The sequence below is a fragment of the Cetorhinus maximus genome, chromosome 18 (genome assembly GCF_964194155.1).
Source record: "Cetorhinus maximus chromosome 18, sCetMax3.hap1.1, whole genome shotgun sequence".
Classification (NCBI taxonomy): domain Eukaryota; kingdom Metazoa; phylum Chordata; class Chondrichthyes; order Lamniformes; family Cetorhinidae; genus Cetorhinus; species Cetorhinus maximus.
Window position 1 is genome coordinate 96,811,062 of NC_135896.1, and position 20,806 is coordinate 96,831,867.

At 42.2% G+C, this 20,806-nt stretch overlaps 1 protein-coding gene across 2 annotated transcripts in view; it reads left to right on the plus strand.

The window, feature by feature from the left end:
• Window positions 1–20,806, plus strand: part of LOC144693385 (formin-like) — a 337,591-nt gene that overhangs the window by 142,531 nt on the left and 174,254 nt on the right. For both annotated transcript variants that reach the window (XM_078563248.1, XM_078563249.1), the window contains one exon: window positions 17,953–18,040. In XM_078563248.1, the coding sequence (XP_078419374.1) occupies window positions 17,953–18,040 (88 nt within the window). The remainder of the gene's footprint in view (window positions 1–17,952; window positions 18,041–20,806) is intronic.

Below are 20,806 nucleotides of genomic sequence, written 5' to 3' on the forward strand. Positions count from 1 at the left end.
GTAAAATGACGCGGGATGACGCCGGGCGGAACTCCTGATGTCACCCCGCGTCATTTCAATTTTCAGGTCGGTGGGGGCGCAGCCGAATCAGCTGTGTGCCCGCCAACCTGTCAACGGTCTATTGAGGCCATTTAAGAAGTAATTGAGATAATTAATGGACCTGCCCGTCCAACCTTAAGGCTGGCGGGCAGGCCGGGAGCCCTGGCAGGCTTCAGAAAAAGCATGAAACCTCATCCATGGGCAGGATGAGGTTTCATGAGGGCTTTTAAAATTTTAATAAATGTATGCTTTAAAGTGATGGACATGTCAGGGAAATTTTGTTTTTGCACCTTCGCCACTTTTAAATTTGGCGCCGATCTCCCTGAGGCAGCACTTGGCCTCAGGGAGATGAGTGCGTTCTTTCACACGCATGCACGAAAGAGCGCACTCGGCTGAGGGAAATCCCCCCCCCCTCCGCCCACACAGGGAGCGCATAGCGCTTCCTGGTGGACGTCACGCTGGGCGGGCCTTAATTGGCCCGCCCGCGTAAAATGGCGGCATGCCTCCAATTGGGGCCACCGATCGGAGGTGCGCGCGCCCACCCCTGCATTTCCCCCCCTGACAGGGGGAAAATTCTTCCCCTAAAGTAAGGGACACTCCTTCGAACCATTAACGTTTTTTACTACAAGGCAGAGCAGCAGCCCTTTTTTGCTGCTGCATAACCTTCCAATCTTCACCACCTGATGGTAAAGCAGAACATCAGTACATTAATAACTAAGTAGCATCTGAGTGCATATTTTATTTTACAACAGTTTCACTATCACTACCAGCCTACTCTTTTCCCCCAACTAACCTACATTTATAATTATGTTATGATGATGGAAAGAAGTTGGTGTTGATGCTTTACAAAAAAAAGCCCTTGGGACAGATATGGCCCTTGTCTCAAGGCAACTTGTTTCTCAAAGGAAGCACTGTTAGTTGCTTCTCTTGAGTCTGTTGTTGGGCAGCCTGGTTTCACCTCCCTTCTTCCCCCCATCTGGTGTTCTGAGGGGAAGCTCTGTATGCATTGCTGCATGAGCGATGGCAGTGTTGCTACAGTATTCCATTTGGCCCTAAATCGGTGGCCCCATTGACGGACAGGTCAGCTGGTCTCAGAACTGCTACTGATCCTAAAGGCTCTGAAACACAGCGACCATCATGGTCAAGAAGCTGTGATTTAGGCACTCCAGGCTAACCCTATTGCCTCTAGAGATGTATTCTAACCTTCAGAGGAGGTGCATGGATAGACTGGTCTCTGGAAGCTTCTTAGCTGAAGATCTCCTTCAGGGTGCAATGGAGCTGCCATTTGGTTCATTGGTTCCTGCAAGGAAGACCAAGCTTCTGTGATGCTACCAGGAAGAACAGCTGGAGACCTGGGAGTCACGCCAGTGACTTGCGGCACAACCTCAAAAAGTTAACTTCAAATTTACTGAGTCGATGCTCGGCACAAAGGAAACCGGTACCACTGGTGGTAAATTAGAGGGAATCAGAGCAGAGGAAGATGGGCAGGTTGGAGTGGCTGCAATTTGTCATTGGGTTAATCCTTTTCCTCTTCCTGACTTTAAATTGTTGTAAATGACCAGGAAGAGATTAACTTCACAGTCCCTTTCCTTCTCCATCTATATTCTACCAATGCCCACAGCAACATCATTGCTATGCTTGATTTGCAGGAAAGGAGGGTAAGAATAGTGAGTATTATCCTTCCTAATCTGCCACGGACAAGATGCTGATGAACTTGCCATCTCCCCATTCAGGAGCTGAGTGAATGACCCCAAGCTGTATGCCTTGTCCTTAAAGAGGAAAATTGGTTAAAGGTGGCTTCCTCCAATGGCAGAATGGGGAACACCTCCTCAAGTCACATCTTTTGGTTTTTTTTTTTGTTTATCCCACTTTTACTCCCTTTGACCCTTCACCACCAACAATAGGGACACAGAGCACAAGAGCAAGTAGGTTATGTTGACCTTGTATAAAACACTAGTTTGGCCTCTGCTGGAGTATTGAGTGCAGCCCAGGGAGCTGCACTTAGGAAGGATGTGAAGGCATTGGAAAGAGTGCAGAAAAGATTCACAGGAATGGTTCCGCAGATGAGCCACTTCACTTATGAAGATAGATTGGAGAAGTTAGGACTGTATTTCTTGGAAAAGCAAAGGCTGAGAGGAGATTTGATGGAGGTTTTCAAAATCATGAGGGGTCTGGACATAGTAGATAGGGAGAAACTAGACCCACTTGTGAAAGGATCGAGAACGAGAGGGCACAGATTTAAAATGATAGGGAGAAACTAGACCCACTTGTGAAAGGATCGAGAACGAGAGGGCACAGATTTAAAATAATTGGCAAAATAAGCAAAAGCGATATGAGAAAAATCTTTTTCACACAGCGAGTGGTTAGGGTCTGGAATGCACTACCTGAGAGTATGGTGGAGGCAGATTCAATCAAAGCATTCAAAAGGGAATTAGACTGTTACCTGAAGAGGAAGAATGTGCAACGTTACGGAGAAAAGGAGAAAGGCACAAAGTGAATTGCTCATTCGGAGAGACGGTGCAGACATGATGGGCTGAATGGCCTCCTTCTGCACTGTAACAATCCTGTGATTCTGTGAACTCTTTTACCATTTAACCTCTCATGTCTTCCACCCAGTCACAGACCTTCCCTTTTGTTCTTTTCCACCCTCCCCACCCTTTCGCTTTCTTAAAACCTATTACATTTCCAACCATTCCCATTTCTGATAACAGGTCGTCAATGTGAAACGTTAACTCTGCTTCTCTCTCTGAAGATGTTGCCAGACCTGCTGAGTATTGCCAGCATTTTCTGTTTTTAATTCAAAATTTCAACAGCCACAGTATTTTCTTTCAGTATTTGTGTATGTGTTTTGCATGGAAGTAATTGCTGTGAATGGAGCTGATTAGCCATAGTGCAGGATGCCATATTAGAGCTGCCCTTAGCCAGAATGCAGTGTGAAGCATTATTTATGGAAGTGTTACTTTAAGAGGTTAAAAAGATATGATGATTGCCAGTGTGGGGAAGGAGGAAAAGTAGTGCCCAGTGTGTTACCCCACCACGCAAAGTATTTGACTCTGCCCTGACCTTGGAAACTCTGGCTAATTCAAAAACTGAGGTCATTTTTTAATTAAGTATGCATATCTCATAGAATAGAACAAAGAAAAGTACAGCACAGGAACAGGCCCTTCGACCCTCCAAGCCTGCGCCGATCATATTGCCCGTCAACTAAAACATTTTGCACTTCCGGGGTCCGTATCCCTCTATTCCCATCCTATTCATGTATTTGTCAAGCTGCCTCTTAAACACTACTATTGTACCTGCTTCCACCACCTCCTCTGGCAGCGAATTCCAGACACTCACTACCCTCTGCGTAAAAAACTTGCCCCGCACATCTCCTCTATAGTTTTCTCCTCTCACCTTAAATCTATGTCCCCTAGTAATTGACTCTTCCACCCTGGGAAAAAGCTTCTGACTATCTACTCTGTCCCTGCCACTCAGAATTTTGTAAACTTCTATCAAGTCGCCCCTCAATCTCCGTCGCTCTGGTGAGAACAATCCGAGTTTCTCCAACCGCTCCTCATAGCTAATAACCTCCAGACCAGGCAGCATCCTAGTAATCCTCCTCTGCACCCTCTCCAATGCCTCCATATCCTTCTGATAATGTGGTGACCAGAATTGCACGCAATATTCCAAGTGTGGCCTAACCAAGGTTCTATACAGCTGCAGCATGACTTCCCAGCTTTTATACTCAATACCCCTGCCAATGAAGTCAAGCATGCCATATGCCTTCCTGACTACCTTATCCACCTGCGTTGCCACTTTCAGTGACCTGTGGACCTAAATAGTGCCTAAATAGTTTCACAAACTTATGTTTCCGTGTGAGCTACTTTTAAATATGATCAAAATTATTTCCGTGCAACTGACCATTTTTGTGTGCCACGTTGCATGTTATAAATCTGTAAAAAAAAAAAATTCCAAGTATATCATTAAGTATGCATCAGCATTTTATTGCATTTTCTCCTTTTAAAACCATCATTTTCGTTTAATTTATGTGTTACCAGAAACTGCCAACCACCTTACTATATTTGAATGGCTTGCATTGTTTTGGCATTGATCCAAGCTTCTTAACTAATATTCCACCCGTGATTAGATGCCGTCTGTCAATGGCACTTGTGGAGTTTATAGTATAGTCTGGTTCCTGAAGTATGTGATTCTTATCTCGGCCTGTCTCTTGATGCCAATGCAATTTTCTGCCAACTTCACACATCAGTCTTGGTGGACTCCTGTGCAGACAAGTTCCAAATATCTGACCACTGCTTTCCTTTTGTTCTACGCTTGAATTACATTATCAGATTGATGAAAACTTTGAATCCTGCTGATTCTACTTAATGAATATAAGAGCTGCATGTATAGGCATCACGACCTGGAACATTATCATTTTCATAAGATATCATGTGGTCTTTACAAAACAGTGAGTTAACCAGTGTGGAATCCTGATTGATTTAGGTAATTCAAACATATAATATATACATATAGCAGTTAGAAACTTTTGCCCCGTGATAATTATTATCCTCTCTAGTTCGGTGTGAGTTTTTATTTCATAGATTAATGGGTAGGCAGTTATATCTATGAAAACCAATTTGTCAAGTCAGTAATATAAAAGTTTGTTTTCAGATCTAAGTTACATTTCATGAACGGCCTTCTTTAACCATACACTAATAAGCTAGTTGTACGGCACAATTTAGACTATAAATTTATTGTTGTAAAACAGGCACCTTGGATGTGCATTAAAAACAGAAACTACTGGAAAATCTCAGCAGGTCTGGCAGCATCTGTGGAGAGAGAAACAGAGTTAACGTTTCAAGCCCATACGGACGTGCATTGACGGGCAGAGGGATCTGGGTGTACAGGCCCACAGGTCACTGAAAGTGGCAACGCAGGTGGATAAGGTAGTCGGGAAGGCATATGGCGTGCTTGCCTTCATTGGCAGGGGTATTGAGTATAAAAGCTGGGAAGTCATGCTGCTGTATAGAACCTTGGTTAGGCCACACTTGGAATATTGCGTGCAATTCTGGTCACCACGTTACCAGAAGGATATGGAGGTGTTGGAGAGGGTGCAGAGGAGGTTTGCCAGGATGCTGCCTGGTCTGGAGGTTATTAGCTATGAGGAGAGGTTGGAGAAACTCGGATTGTTCTCACTAGAGCGACGGAGATTGAGGGGCGACTTGATAGAAGTTTACAAAATTCTGAGTGGCATGGGCAGAATAGATAGTCAGAAGCTTTTTCCCAGGGTGGAAGAGTCAATTACTAGGGGACATAGATTTAAGGTGAGAGGAGAAAACTATAGAGGAGATGTGCGGGGCAAGTCTTTTACGCAGAGGGTAGTGAGTGTCTGGAATTCGCTGCCAGAGGAGGTGGTGGAAGCAGGTACAATAGTGGTGTTTAAGAGGCAGCTTGACAAATACATGAATAGGATGGGAATAGAGGGATACGGACCCCGGAAGTGCAAAATGTTTTAGTTGACGGGCAATATGATCAGCGCAGGCTTGGAGGGCCGAAGGGCCTGTTCCTGTGCTGTACTTTCCTTTGTTCTTTGTTCTTTGTCTTAGCAGGTAGCCGGATCTCTCAATCCTCATTCTTCCTGGGACTGTCGAGTTGCCATGAGACCATGAACGGTGTCGTACCTAGTGATAATAAACAAATGAAGCAGACATACTAATTTTACATGTTCTCCCCAACAGCCAATTAGGCATTGGGATTTTGCCCCATTTCCGCTGTGATTCAGTTTTATAAATTAATACAACATTTTTTAGCTTGGCATCGATGCAAACTATGCGGTATAATGTGAATAATGTTGACAAGAAATGTGAGACAACCTGGAAAAAATTAACTGTAACTGATGTGAAGTAAAATTTACAAGGGCTTGAAGTAGCCAATTGGACCACCTCAATTGAATGATCCACCAGCTGTTTGTGAACATAAAAATTGGACGAACCTTTGGAAGGTGAAATGCGGTGCTCCACGTTGCCTAAGAAGAGAACAGTGTTGAACGGATGATACAACTTGTTACAAGGCTCTTGTTTTTAATGATACAATTTCAATTTTTTTCTTTTTCTGGCTGGATTTAAAAACATAAACACTGAGACACTCTCCGCAGACAAGGGAAAACTGTTTGCACTGTGGCAATCCTCACAATCTTACATCCCATAAAGTGGGATGAAAAGGAAATGGACACACAACCCCCTGGGGAGCATGAATGACTCCATCCCCCTGTTGACTTCACACCATCTTGAGACTTTTCAAATGTCCTGAGATAAGGCCTGAAAATGCAATTACCTGTTCTGAAACAATAACTGCAGCAGATGTGGAAACTAATAGAATTTTTCTGGAATATTCAGCCAGCAAGGTACTTTTAAGGACTACCTACCAAGCAGGAGAGGAACCCAAAGGACAATGCTGTATTCAACACGGGCTGCTGAAACCATGTGTCCTCTACACACCTCCCTCTCAGATGTGCTGCCCGGTTTTGCAAAGTAAGCTTCCAGAGGAGAGAAATCTACCATAAACCGAGACCGTTCGGAATAAAACATGGAAACCTGCTCCATACATCTAAACCCAGGACAACAGCTGAACACAACGTGGAATCATTGAGTCAAGACCAGCCAAGGAGCAGCTAACCACATATGTTTTATGTTTCATCAAGTGTAAAAATCCTATAGGCCTATCCTCTTACTCTTCCATATGAACTGCTGTGTAGGGGGCCCAAGATGAATGCATGTGACATGTGAATGGTGGCTGCGATTTACCTCATTCTTTTTTAGTTCGTGGGAAATAGTTTCAATAAACTCATCTTGTTTTTTTATTTAACCTAAGAAAACCTGTCTGACTAATTCTTTACAATCTGAAAGCATAAAGTGGGACTCTTACAGAATTGGCAAAGCACAACCTCTCTAAATTCACATAAAGAAAGTATTACGGACAAACCTGGACTGGGAGAATAGGAGAGTCATTTCCCCCCTCCTTATCTGGCCATAACAAACTTGAGCCTGCTAACTCCATAGCACTTAAGTAACTACCTGTAATTGAAACAGTAAACATCTTTGAACAGTTGCTTGGTAGTACAGAACTTGAAAATTACTGCAAAGAGAGAGAGATGGTATTGAAGCTTTGCCTCTTGAACTCAAAAGGGCAAACACAAGAATACCAAATTTCAAATGATCACAGCAATTTATACTACAGGAGAAAAGTGTGCTGTTTGGTTGTCAAGACTACTCTGATTGGCCGAGGCATTACCATGGAGAAAGCAACAGAACAATAAGCTCCCTAAGCTCCCAGGAGTTGAAAAAAGGTGCAAGGCTTGGAACCTGTTCCTTCTAGTTGCAGAGAATGGGTCCTTCCCTATGAATGTATGTTGCTTCTAACAAGCATTAATGAGCTGAGTTATGAGTTCGACTGATTATCTTGATTGGTTGTTCATTAGATGTGATTCCGCAATTGGGCAGCACTTGTTGAACAATTCTGAGTGTGCTGATAGTTACACTAACAGCCAGTGTAAGATAATCAGTTGAGCTAGTAACACAGCTGAGAAGGAGGGGGAAATTAAAGTGATGGATTCAATGCCAAATCAGCTACAGAGAGGGAAAGAGCAATTAGTTAAGAGAATTGGAGAAAATAGAAAGGAAACATAATAAATAAAATTTTAAATTTGACACCTTTAAGATCTCCCTGAAAAATTCGAAACCTGAAGGAATGAAACTCTATGCCTGTAATAATTTTTGGTGACAGAGGGATTGATTGCCTGTAAATTACAATTGTCAGGTCATCCAAGCTTTTCATCTGGCACTCATTTGGACAGATGCAAAAGTACCAAATCTCAAAGGGAGCAACAATTTATACTGCATGAGAAAAGGGTGCTGATTAGTTGGCAAGTTGGCTCTGATTGGTCAAGACATTACCATGTTAATGCAAAACTCAGGACATGATGCCTAATGTTAGATGAAATTCTGCAATTGGGCAGCATTTGCTGGACAATCCCAAGTGTGCTAAGAATTACAATCTCCCTCTCTCTCTTCAGGTACCATGCCCTAAGAGGGCATTGGCAACCATGGACTTTGATGTGTTGGTCCATGGTTATGCTTTGGCAAGGCACTGTAGTGGTTTGTCATTGCCCTCTGCAGGTTCTGGCTGACCAGGAGACTGGCCCGCTCTTACCGCCTGCCATAAGCATATTGGAGAGATTTGCGGGTTGATAATCAACCTGTTTGGCCACATTATGAATGCACCTTCCGCGGTCATCAAGTCCCAAAGTGAGACTTGAACCTGGAGCTTCTGGCTCAGAGGTAGGGACGCTCCCCACTGTGCCACAAGACCTCCAAGAATTACACTAACAATCAATTTAAGATTATCAGTTGGGCTCGCAATGTAGCTCACTTATGCTTGCTAGAATTCATATGCAGGAGCCTGTCCTATGTAGGCAAGAGGAATATGTCCAGACATTGCACCTTTTTTGAATAAACAAAAACATGGGCGACAATCGCTCACTCGTGCATTCGCAGAGCAACATCTTGACCGATCAGAGCCAACTTGCCAACCAATCAGCATCCCTTTTCTCAGTATAAACTGTTGTTACCTTTGAAAGTTGGCATTCTTGCGTCTACCCTGATGAGTGCAAGGCGAAAAGCTTCGATACCATGGGCGGGATTTTCCGCACCCACCCGCCGCCGCAATCTTCCGGTCCCGCCGCTCCGATCAGTGGACTTCTGGCTGGAGCGCCGCCTCACCCACGACAGGCCCCACCCGCAACGCGGCCGGAAAATCCTGGCCCATGCCTCTTTTTTCCAGCAATATTCAAGTTCTGTGCTACCAAGCAATTAATTGTCGCGTTGTTAAAAGCACACTTACGCTTGTAATGGCAAAATTTGATTTTCTGTGGTGAGATTTAATGGGCAAATGTGGCAAGTTCCTAAGAAATACAGGGAGGCTAAGGACCAGATAGTTTTTTGTGAGGTTAATATGAGAGCAGCGCAACTCAGACAGCAACTTTTGGACATTCACGTTTAACAGTCTATCTGCTCCTCGCCTGAAGTTGACGTGCCATTTATCCATAAATAACGAACGCTATTCAACTTGACATTATTTTTACAGCAACCTCTGGGTGCAATACATTAAAAACTCATTTGGCGATTGAAATCAAATGATAAGCAAATTGATTGTTTGTCATCGTCCAACTGACTGCTTTTAAAGTTGAAGATGTTAATTTAGGGGAAAGAAAAAACTATTTGCAGGTATTGTCCATGTTTCAAGTTGAAATTCTGTTGAGTTTTGTTTTACACAAATAAGCCTTTTCAGAACAAAGATTATTGGTTTAGACCCATTGAAAATCTAAACAATTCTTAAATGAATCACAGGCTCGTCAACCAAATATGTCAGCTTATGATAAATATGAGTCCAATTAAGCAATAATATTCCAAAAGGCCTGTTTTTGGCAAAAGGTGAGTCATGTGTAAAACCACTTGAAGTAGTAAACCTTCCAATCATGCAAGAGAAATTCAGAAATTTATAATTTGGGTCCAAGTTTCCTTTGGATCCGAGTTGGGTCTAAGTTTCCTTCACTATCCCAGTGACCATCCGCAAAACTCCCTCCACTTATATGGTCACTGATGTAGTTACTCAGTAAGCTGACAGACCATATGGGAACTGCCACAAGTGTGGAAGTCAGCACACCTAATGAGATGATGCCTCATTACCAAGTGTAAGTGGCCTCCACCAATGGAAGAAAAGGATTAATATTTTCGGAAGAAACTTTGTATTGACGTCCTTGTTATGACGATCAATGGGGGAACAGGGAGGCTACCTCCTCTCATCTTCCCTCCCCCACCACCCTCCGAAACCTCCCCCCACCATTTCCACCTCTGATGGGAACCTGACACTCAACTTTCCAGCAAAGTGAGGTTATCAAGTTCCAGAGATGTGGGACTCCCAACAGCCTGTGCAAATGAGTTGTGTCCCCCCACCCCCACCCCCCTCCCCCACCCCCACGCCCACTGCCCCCCCACCCCCCCACTCCAGCAGTGACTGCACTCTGGCACAGTCAGGAATACAATGCACTGCACCGCTGGACATAATATTAGCATCACAGACAGGTTTGTGGGTCACTGATATTTAGGCCTTTTTAGTATTAGTGCCAAGGGGTGATAATTAAATTAAAATGATCATTTGTACATGGATATAGTGCATGTTTAATTGTTTCCTAGAGCTCATTTCAAAGCAATTCGAAAATTTGTGGCATTGCTGATTTATTTAGATCAAAATTCATTAATTAAAGTTCAGTTCGTTTTGGGTGGGCTATTTTTATATTGGACAATATGAATAAACTGTTTTGAATGATAATGGGTAGATGGTTATAATGATAAACCGACTTTAGGGGCTGGGCGGATGTGGAGCTGATCTCCGCCCGTGATTGGCTGCGCGCTGCCATTTTACATGGACGGGCCAATTAAGGCCCGCCCAGTGTAATACACGGCCAATAACGCTCATCGCTACCTGTGCAGGCAGGGGGGAGGAGGGAGAGTCGGGTCCTGCGCTCTTTCACGACGCAGATTAAGTTGACAATGAAACTTCTCAATAATGACCTAAAAAATTATTTAAACATGCCCCCTTATGTGACAGTGTCATTTTGTAAAATTTGTTTAATTATTTTATTAACCCTTCAGGAAACCTCATTCCGCCCGTGGACGAGGTTTCCTGGAAAACGCAAAGGCCGCTTGGGCTCTTCGCCTGCCCCCCCCCAATCTTAAGGTTGGACGGGCAACTTTAATGAGCTAAATTACTTTCTTAATGGCCTCAATAGACCTTTGACAGTTCGGTCGGCGCACGCCCGCCGAACGCACTATTGAAATGACGCACGATGACGTCGGGCCCCGCAGCCAAAGTCATCTCATGTCATTTTATATATCAGCGTATCAGACCTGCCCCCGCACACTGACGCAATATTCTGGCCCAGGTTTCTGGCATGTACCTGTTTTTCTTGATGGTTCTATAAAATAGAATTATTGTTTTCAGCATATCCTGTTTAGTTATAATAGTAATAACTATGCTGTGGAGATAGATCCATAGAATTTACTTTTTGCAAAATTAACTGATGAGCATATGGCACCTCATTACATGCCTCTCTCTCTCCACAATTTCAACACCTGCGTTAGCCTGTTTAAATGGATTAATGCCTCTGCTGCATTCAGGAGCAGGGGAATTCCATACATTTGCCAACTCATAACTGGTGTATTATCATGTAGCACAACTTAGTGTGGTTTAATATTTTTCTCTTATTGTACAACACATTTAATTATATTTAATAACCTAAATTCAACTTACAAAAGCCTTTAATTTAACTCCTTACTGAAAGGAAGCATGCAAAAAGGGCATAAAGTGGAAAAGTAATTATAGCATGTAGTGAAACTATGTATACACATAAATTTTGAAATAACTAGCAGCATTTAAGCATTAGAAGTCTCTTGAATCCCTGTGGGAATCTCTAGGAAGTGGCTTGTATTTGAGTTATGGAAATCATTTTTCTGGCTGGTTCCAGAGCTTGTAAATAGAAAAGTTCCAAGGTTAAAACTAAATATATAACTGCTTCATTTATTAGTGCACTGATGCAAATCCAGAATTATCAAGTAGCAGTTTAATGTATGCAACAACAATTAAAAGTTACCCGTCGCACTCAATGTCCGTTAGCTGAATGATTATCATATCAAAGACATTAAAGATTATAACTTTTCTGGTTTTTTTTCTTTGAAACAGTTTGAAGTAATTAATAACACATGTTTCTATTTAAGGTCTAATGTAAATGGTGCTCTTTCGAGAGGTAATTTTAAAAGGTTAGTTTAGTGATGTAAAATAGGGAAGCTGGACATGTCACTGCATTTTCTATTCGGATCATGGACGAGACCCCGTACTTATTATGCATGCTTTGAAGAAGTATTATGAACCAGAGTTTAATGCTTTTCACAGGACTGTGTTCAGCACGGGAAGTGAGATAGAATGAAAAACCACATGAGAAGTATAATATTTGACATTTGTTCTTAAGTCTTATGTTTCCAGATTTATTGCCTCTAAGCAAAGAAAGTAAAAATGCTCGATATGTGGAGCAGAATTATAATAGAGGAAAATGCCCAAGTCAGTAAATTAGCTGAGATAAGTATTTTTGCTCTGTAAAGTTTAAGCTTTAGCTCTTTAGTTTGTGTAAAAAAAAAAATTTTCATTTTACCTTCTTAATATATTTAACGTTATCGAGATGAATTGTTTTAAAGCTGAGAACAGTTACAAGCCCACGTAACAGTGTATAAAATTATCTTAAGTTTTACTCATAATATGCTTTAGATTGTGACAATAACAGCAGTGTTTAAAATACCTGTTGTAATACTTAAAATTACTTGAAATTGTGCTGTTTGCAACTAGTCACTTCCAGTTTAAACGTCCAGTTTAATTCTTTCAATGTGATTATCTATCAGACTCCCAGGTTAGACTGTAGTGGAAAAAAATCCAGAACATTTTTTCCTGTTTTGTTATTAATACCAATTCAATCCTTCATTGGAAGTAAACTATCTAACTTGTGTTACAATGATTGCAGCTTTTGTCTTTACATACATTATACCTGTGTAATATCTTGGTCTCAAACAAGGCATATCTAATAGGGATCTTGGCAACCTAGGCATTTGCCCCAGCACGAGGTCAATTGGAAGGTCATTGAAAGGTGTACAAATTACACACAGTCAGAGACTGCAATTATCCCTGAGAAAACTTATTCCATTGCCAACTACGGAAGTTCAGCAGGCATGTGTGCATCTTTCAGAGATGCCTGTTTTAAATTTGTGGTAACTTTGAAGCAAAACTTAACTTACTAGTAAAGATACTAGATAAAATTTGGGTTAAGATGTGCATTCTTTGGAATCTATGTTGGCAGAAGTCATAGTTCTCAGTTTTTTTCAGCTTTGCTTATCATTTCTGATGCCCACTACCGTTAAAATGTGGATTTAATTTTTGTAAGTGTTATTTCAATTGAGTATACATGACTTGTTTTTAAACCCATGGATTTGTTCAGAATTGATTTATTTTATAAAGTGCAGAATTTTATTCTAGAGGAGATCAAAGTTGCACTGAGACGATTTCCTTCGGTGAAATTAACTAATTCTATATTAAACACAGAAAATGCTAGGAATACACAAGGTTTTCGAGTTCTGATAGTGGGTCTCTACCCAGATGTGCTGATGCTGATGATCCTGTTGTGTAAGAATTTGAAATGATCAGAAATGTAAAAACAGCAGAACTGAAATAATAAGAGAGATTAGCATGGGCAAGAGAATGACAAAAATAATTGATCGTCAACATGAAGGGGAGAATCGTTCCTATGGCGGGTGGGCTGGGTGGGAGCAGGCGGGAGCGGGCGTGGAGCCAATCGCCACCCCCGATCGGCTGCGCGCCACCATTTTACGCGGGCAGGCCAATTAAGGCCCGCCCAGAGTAATGTGCAGCTGGTAGCGCTCAGTGCTACCTGTGCAAGCAGGGTGGGGAGGAGGGAGAGTTGGGCCTGTGCTCTTTCGTGCATGCGTGCGAAAGAGTGCAACAATCTCCCTGAGGCACCGAGCTGCCTCAAGGAGATTAAGTAGATATTAAAACTTTTTTTAAAATAAAGTTTTAAAAAAAATCACTTAAGCGTGGCCCCTCATGTGACAGTGTCACATGAGCTGGGACATGTTTGTGAAGTTTGCAAATTTTATTTAATTATTTAATAAAACCTTCAGGAAATCTCATCCCGCCCATGGATGAGGCTTCCTTAAAAATGCAAAGGCCACTTAGGCTGTTCGCCTGCCCGCCAACCTTAAGGTTGGACGGGCAGCATTGTTAATAAGTTAAATTACTTTTTAATGGCCTTTAGCGCACAGAACAAAATATCGAAATGACACACGATGATATTGGGACGCACACCCAATGTCATCGCATTGTCATTATATTTGTCGGGCCTGCCCCTGCACACCAATGGCAATTCCCTGCCTGAAGAGCTTTTATATAAACACAAATTAAAAGGTAGCTAAGAATGCTGTGATCACTTAAAGATAAAAGAAACCAAATTGTAATTGGGAGTGAAAAGTGACAATGATAATTAATATTATTTAGCATCAGTTTTTGCAGAGGCAGGAGGAATGGCAGCTGTAAGAGTATGTGGGGAGGATTAAAAGAAAAATTCTTACTTGAGTTAAACATTCAAGAAGAAACTGTAATAAATAGGTTAGTGGGATTGAAATGAGACCAGACACCAGGTCTGGCTCAGTTGACTTTTATAATTTGAGCTTTTAGTTTCTCGTCTAACTTCACAATCCACATACAATGCTCAGTGTGACCAACCAAAGGGTCTGTTTGTAACTCCATAGCTTCTACTCACTATTCAAGAGCTGCCTTCAACTCCTTATTCTCTTGTAAGGTTTACTTTATTATAATGCTTTGAGCACTGTTCCAATTGTTTGAGTAGTGTCTGACATTATTTATATTTACCTTGGCAACTACTCTTTTCTGTCTCTCCTGCTCTAACTTCAGATCTTGACCCATTCAAATGAACCTTCATGTCAATTATCTCTAATGTAGTTCCTTGATCCTTGAGGAGAGATTGTTCAATGATCTTCTCTAGGTTTGATTTGCCTATCATGATGACTTATTTAAAATGAATAACACAAGTTAACAATTGGGTTAGATTCTCACACTACCTGGTGAGCTGTGATAGGGGATCAACTTTGCATGTTTCTGCTTCTAATACCGCACGTGCTTATGATACATAAATCTATCATTCCTTCTTGAGTGCTATTATTAGCTAACTAGTCATATTTATTTGAGCTGAATCAATGACAAGAAGACAGTACACTTACAGGCAAAGTTTCACAATTCAAAATTTAATCCCCAAATAACCTGATGTACTTACAAACCAAGCAAACATGAATGGATATTGAATCCAAATTTACTGGTTTATATACCTCTCTTGGGTACAAATCTCAAATCTAAATGTTCTTATAAGGCATGCACCTGCCTCACTAAGTTGTATATATAAAATAAATAGAGCTATGTACAGGTGAACTGAGGCCTAATTGAATGAAGAGGTGAGATGAGAGTAACTGCCTTTGACATCAAGGCAGCATTTGACTGAGAGTTGCTTCAAGAAGCCCCCTGTTTTCTATGTTAATAACTCCGTCAACAAAATCGTTGTATTTCTAAAGAAAAGGAAGAATGTCAAGGCCTTAGATACGGTGCAGAGGAGGTTTATGAGGATGATACCGTGTATAAAAGACTTCAGTTAAGTGTAAAGGTTGGAGAAGCTGGAATTGTATAATTACATAATGAGGTTTGACTGAGAGCTCAGAAATCCATTAGCTTGTTGAAACACCTGAGCCCAGCCCATTGTTTGCTTGACAGCTCTGGCTCTCTGATCTTATTCTGTCAATTTCACAATGTTTATTCACACAAGATAAAGGGGTTTCAAGTGCTTGCGGTTTCAGCTATTGATACTTTTAAGGGTCTGGATGATTGACACTTTCATAGGATTGTAGTAAAAACATTTTTTTATGAATGAATGACTTTTTTAAAGCTTTTTTTAATACATCCTATTCATTGGTTCTATACAGAGTGTATATTGGAGAATGGATATGAAAGTGCCATAGCTTGGAAAAGAGGGTATGAGGGGCCATGGGGGGGGGTGGGTGGAGGGGCCTAGCTTGGCATGGGGCCTATGAATGGCCATGGGAGGTAGGTGGAGGGCATGAGGTGGCATGGGGAGTGTCTAGGGGGTGACATGAGGGCTGACTGCTGAATCGACTTACTATTTTAATTATAACTGGGACAAAGTCCCAAAGCACCAAGATGGGCCTTTCAGGCTTGGCACACGGCAGCCCCGTCTCCTATTAGCAAACCTCAGAATGACCATCCCGTCTTTGCGGGCACTTTCTTCCGAGACGAGCACGCCGAGCTGGCAAATTTCCCGACTCCAGCTACCCGCCCTGAAGATGAAAATCCAGTCCCATGTTCCCACAACCGGCGTGCCCACTGGCCTACATAAAATTCAATGCGTTGGGAATCAGAAGTCTAAATGTTTAAGTCCCTACCCTGCCCTGTGACTGCAGCTTTGTCCAAATCTACACCTGAACTCCATGCCTTTGACTTTGACATGTTGTTCAACCCTTCCAAGCAACGCTTACACCCACAACCCCCCCCAATCCCTCTTTTGCCTCTCCATCGATGCTTGGGTCTTTCACTATCTGAAGCCTACCCTGTGGGATTTAATGACTAAACTTCTGTACGTGCAGATTTTTCTTTCTTTTTTTTAAGAAACAATGGGCTGAAAGTGTTGCCTCACCCCACCCCTCACTCCCGGAAGAAAAGTCAGTGCCTCAATGATTGATGCTCAACAAGGCTGCCTCGCAGCAATAACACGTTGTGGGTGGCCATAAGCAGGTGACGGTTGGACTTCCGCCCTCAGTGGGAGGAAGTCCCGCCCCTGAGAGCTGCCAGCCAATCAGTCAAGGCGGGCTGCCAGAGCTTAGTAGTTGGCACTGCTGAGACTGCAAGGAGGCCCATGGAGAAGATCAATGGATCCTGCACTGAGGGAGAGGGGTTTGGAGGTGTGGGTTTTCAAGGCCAGGTGGAGAGGAACAATGTGGGGTAACATCTTGGGGGTGGGGGGGGGAGGTGCCTCTAATGCGCAGAGGGCAGCCCCAAAAAGATGCAACACCCGCTTCATTCCCACCTTTTCCACAAGGTTATTTTAAAAATACGGCCACCTGAATCTCATGCCAACTGTGCTATGGCATAGGTAGTATATTATTCAGGTCAATTGGCTTGTTAACAGGCTCAATTTCCCGTTAATTATTTATTTAAAAATGGTGGGCAGGCTGCTGATTTTGCTGCCCGCTCATCCAATTTTATTGTGGAGGGTAGCCACCTGTCATATTTTACAAAAACATGCCCAGCGGGGACAGTGTAATCCAGCCCAATCTCACTATCCATCTTTTGATCCATGTTTGGTTCAACCACATTAATCTTCGCATGTCTGGTTCAATACATTTATTGTATAAAACGTCTTGGAATATTCTTTAGTGTGCTTAGGAAATGGAAATTGTAGACTTGCCTATGTACGACAGCTAGTGCGTGTGTGTATTCTCTCCGTGTGTAGTGCACATGAACGTACCATAAAATGGCAGATGGAAGAATAATTGCGAGTACCTATTTGAATTGTCATATAATTACAATGTACGGGGTTGACTAATCATAGAGATTTAATACTGTAAAACCCATGATGAAGGGTGCATCCACTGGTACCAGGCACTGCCAGTACCTTACACGACTGGCCATTATTTATCCAATATGTGTTGACCATTTAACCATCACATGCCTGATCCAAATATCTAGAATTACAATGATTCAGATATAGTTAAAAATGTACACTTCCATCTAGTATCACTGGGTAGTGATCCTCTTTCCTTAGTCTAAAGACTTGAGACTGTTCATTGTGTTTGCACAGTCACTCTGCTTAAGACTGAACCAATCAAACCACCTCCAAAATCCTTTCAGTGCATTTTAATATTGATGCATTGACGTAAATCAGTCTACTAACATCAATTTCATTCTCATTCGTATGCTGCTAAACAATAGCATTCAATATGGTAGAGTTTTTTTTGGGAAATGCTCTTTGAGGACAGGAGCAGGTCACCATTACCTAACCTGGTCTACATATGACTCCAGTCCCACACCTTGGGTTGACTTTTAACACCCTCATCACAATTAGAAGTAGACAATGAATAACTGCTTTACCAGCATTGTACACATCCCAAGAACAATTTTGCATTCAAGTTCTTCAGTGTCAAATATTTTTACTCTAAATTTCTATTTCAATTGCAGATTGTCAAGTTACTGGATGGCAAACGCTCTCAGACAGTGGGAATCCTTATATCCAGTCTACACCTGGAAATGAAAGATATCCGACAAGGTATGCTTTGAGCAAAATGTATAAATCTACTTCATTTTGACTGTTTATGAATGAAAAATCCCAGGAACATAAAGTATGCAATGTTATTTTGTGCCTTAAAGAAGTACTTGCTTAGTGCAGTAGAAGAGACGTTTTCTGCTCTCCCTAAGTCCAACTCTCTGACGCCCAGTTTTACAACATTGCTGGGAAGTAAGTGCGTCACTATTCGTCATCCCAAATATACAACTTGTCCCAATTCTGGGAAACTTTAAATCGTGGCCTCAGATCTGTGTTCATCTTCATTACGAAGAATACATTTTTGAATCTAAATTGACGTGAATTACAATGGTTTTGCTTTCATTTAAAATATTCAGATTTTGCACCAGGTACACCTTTCTCTTCAAGAAAATGCTGCTTCACATGTGGATCAGTTCGCTGCTTTGTCCATCTTTCACATTTTTCATGCCACTTTTTAAATGTCCTTCAATATTTTATGTGTATCTATGTTTTGTAGGACTAGGAAAGAAAACAAGGTGGGATAAATCAATTTAAATTCTTTGCATTTAACTTTTATAAATCTGTTGCCGTGATTCCATCCTTTCTTGCCCATTCATACAATTTCTAAACTGATGTACTATCTGTGGACGGAATTTAATGCAGCCCGCCAAAGCGGGATTCGTGGCGGGAGGAGTCATAGAATCGCACGGGAGCAGGCGAGTCGGAATCCCGATGGCAGAAACCGAGGGTCAGCGGGAAGGCAGAGAAGCAGCAAACCCACATGAGCATGGCGGGAAGCCAAGTAAGATTAAGAAGGCAGTTAAGAGCCATTTGCATCCTGGCGAATGCAATTAAAAGCACAGTTTGGGATTAAGCGGGGATAATGGGACATCAGATTCCTGACCAGGGAAAACCAGTGGTATTGAAGCAAGGTAGTGTCCCGAGGTGGAAGGTCAGCCATCCTCCACAGGAGGACCAAAGGAGTTCAGGAAATTACAGACTGAGGGGCATAGATTAGAGGGGGGAGGACCTGATGGTTCAGCTAGGCTGAGGGGTGTACATTGGCATTTTAAATCCAGGGGTAGCAGCCACTGAAAGGGCTAAGATCAGACCCGTGATGATTACAAACCCAATATTGTCAGACACATGAGCAGTGAAGGAGCAATGCCACGGGAGGGGACTGCAGGCACCAGGGGCACCATTATCAGAAAGGCAGGAGCAGCAGACAGGCCCACCTCCACCATGCAATTGGACAGGCTGCGTGCATCACTTCCTCTAATTAACCAACCGCTGCGTGATTGCCGTCTTCTGACCCACTCAGGTACCCCTGACTTCTGGGTCCACCAGTGGGACCCCCGCTGCCTGAATTAAATTCCAACCTATGTATCTGAAATATTTTGCAAAGTTCCCACCAACAAACCTTGTATTCAGGTGCCATATGTCAGATAATTGTGGGTGTGACACCCACAGTTTACCATCTATGGTGGCGAAAGAGCAAAAGAAAAAAACTACAATTGTCGGTCTCATTAAGAACTGCCACAAATACAAAGAATAGATTTTGTGAGGCAGGGCAGCAGAGTTCAAATTTGACAAATTGTTTCCAGTGTGTCCGCAGTAACTTCATGGGTTACTGTAGCATAGTGGTTACATTACTGGAGGCTCAGAGGCATGAATTCAAATCCTATCATGGCAGCTGGGGAATTTAAATCCAATTAACTAAATAACCCTGGAATAAAAAGCTGGCATCGGTCGTGGTAAACATGGAGTTGCATTTTGTTGCAAAATCCCACCCAGTTCACTAATGTCCTTCAGGGGAAACAAATCTGCCAACCTTGCTCGGTTTGCCTTACATGTGACGCCAGACCCACAGCAATGTGGTTGACTCTTAACTGCCCTCAGAAATGGGCCCAGCAAACCACTCAGTTGTATTCAAGGAAGTGGCTCACCAGCGCCTTCTCCAGGAGAACTAGGGAACGACGATCAAGGCTGGCTCTGCCTGCGGCACCTGCACCTGTTAATAAATAAAAACACAAATCCTGGCTTATGTATTTTTCTGTGCGTCCTGCTAACCTAGTTGAGACTTCTAATCTATAATGTCCAACGATGGTATTTGTTCATAGCAGTGCCTAGCAATTTAGTATTGCTATCTCTTTATGGCATTTAATATCCCTCAGATTCTGTGGGCTTTCTGTTTAAGGTGTTTTAATCCCCTGGTGAGATAGGGTTTACCTAACTACAGTGTCCAGTTTCTGTGTCATGCCCAATGGGTTTCTGTGCATTAACTTTCCCAGCCTGAATAGTTGATCCATACATCTGATTTCCCTGGTAGACAATGGATAGCACATCTGCTACTTGGACAGTCTGAATTTAGAGAAATCTAAAAGCCAGATATGAATGTTCATCCCTACCTTTTAACATTCTATTCCAACAAACCCCAAAGACATTTTCAACTCTTCAATTCGAGATAAGCACCATGTTTAGCAACCCTTCCTCTTAGATCCCTGTGGCTGGCTGAAAATGTTGCATTCTATCTGTTCCAATATCCGCTTTATCATTTTAACGCACATTCTATTTAGTTCTACATTACGTACTAGTTGTTAAAATGAAGGTTTTGAATGCCTACCAGTCTGCGGTGAATTTCTTATAAGCCTAGAAATAAACGACATGAATACTGACTATTATTTGTTACCTAGGAACTAAACTACAATACCAAATTCCTCTTGAGCAGTTTTCTTTTGCCACAGAGTGTACCTTGTTCTGCATTTGTTCCTCTCTACCACAATACCATAA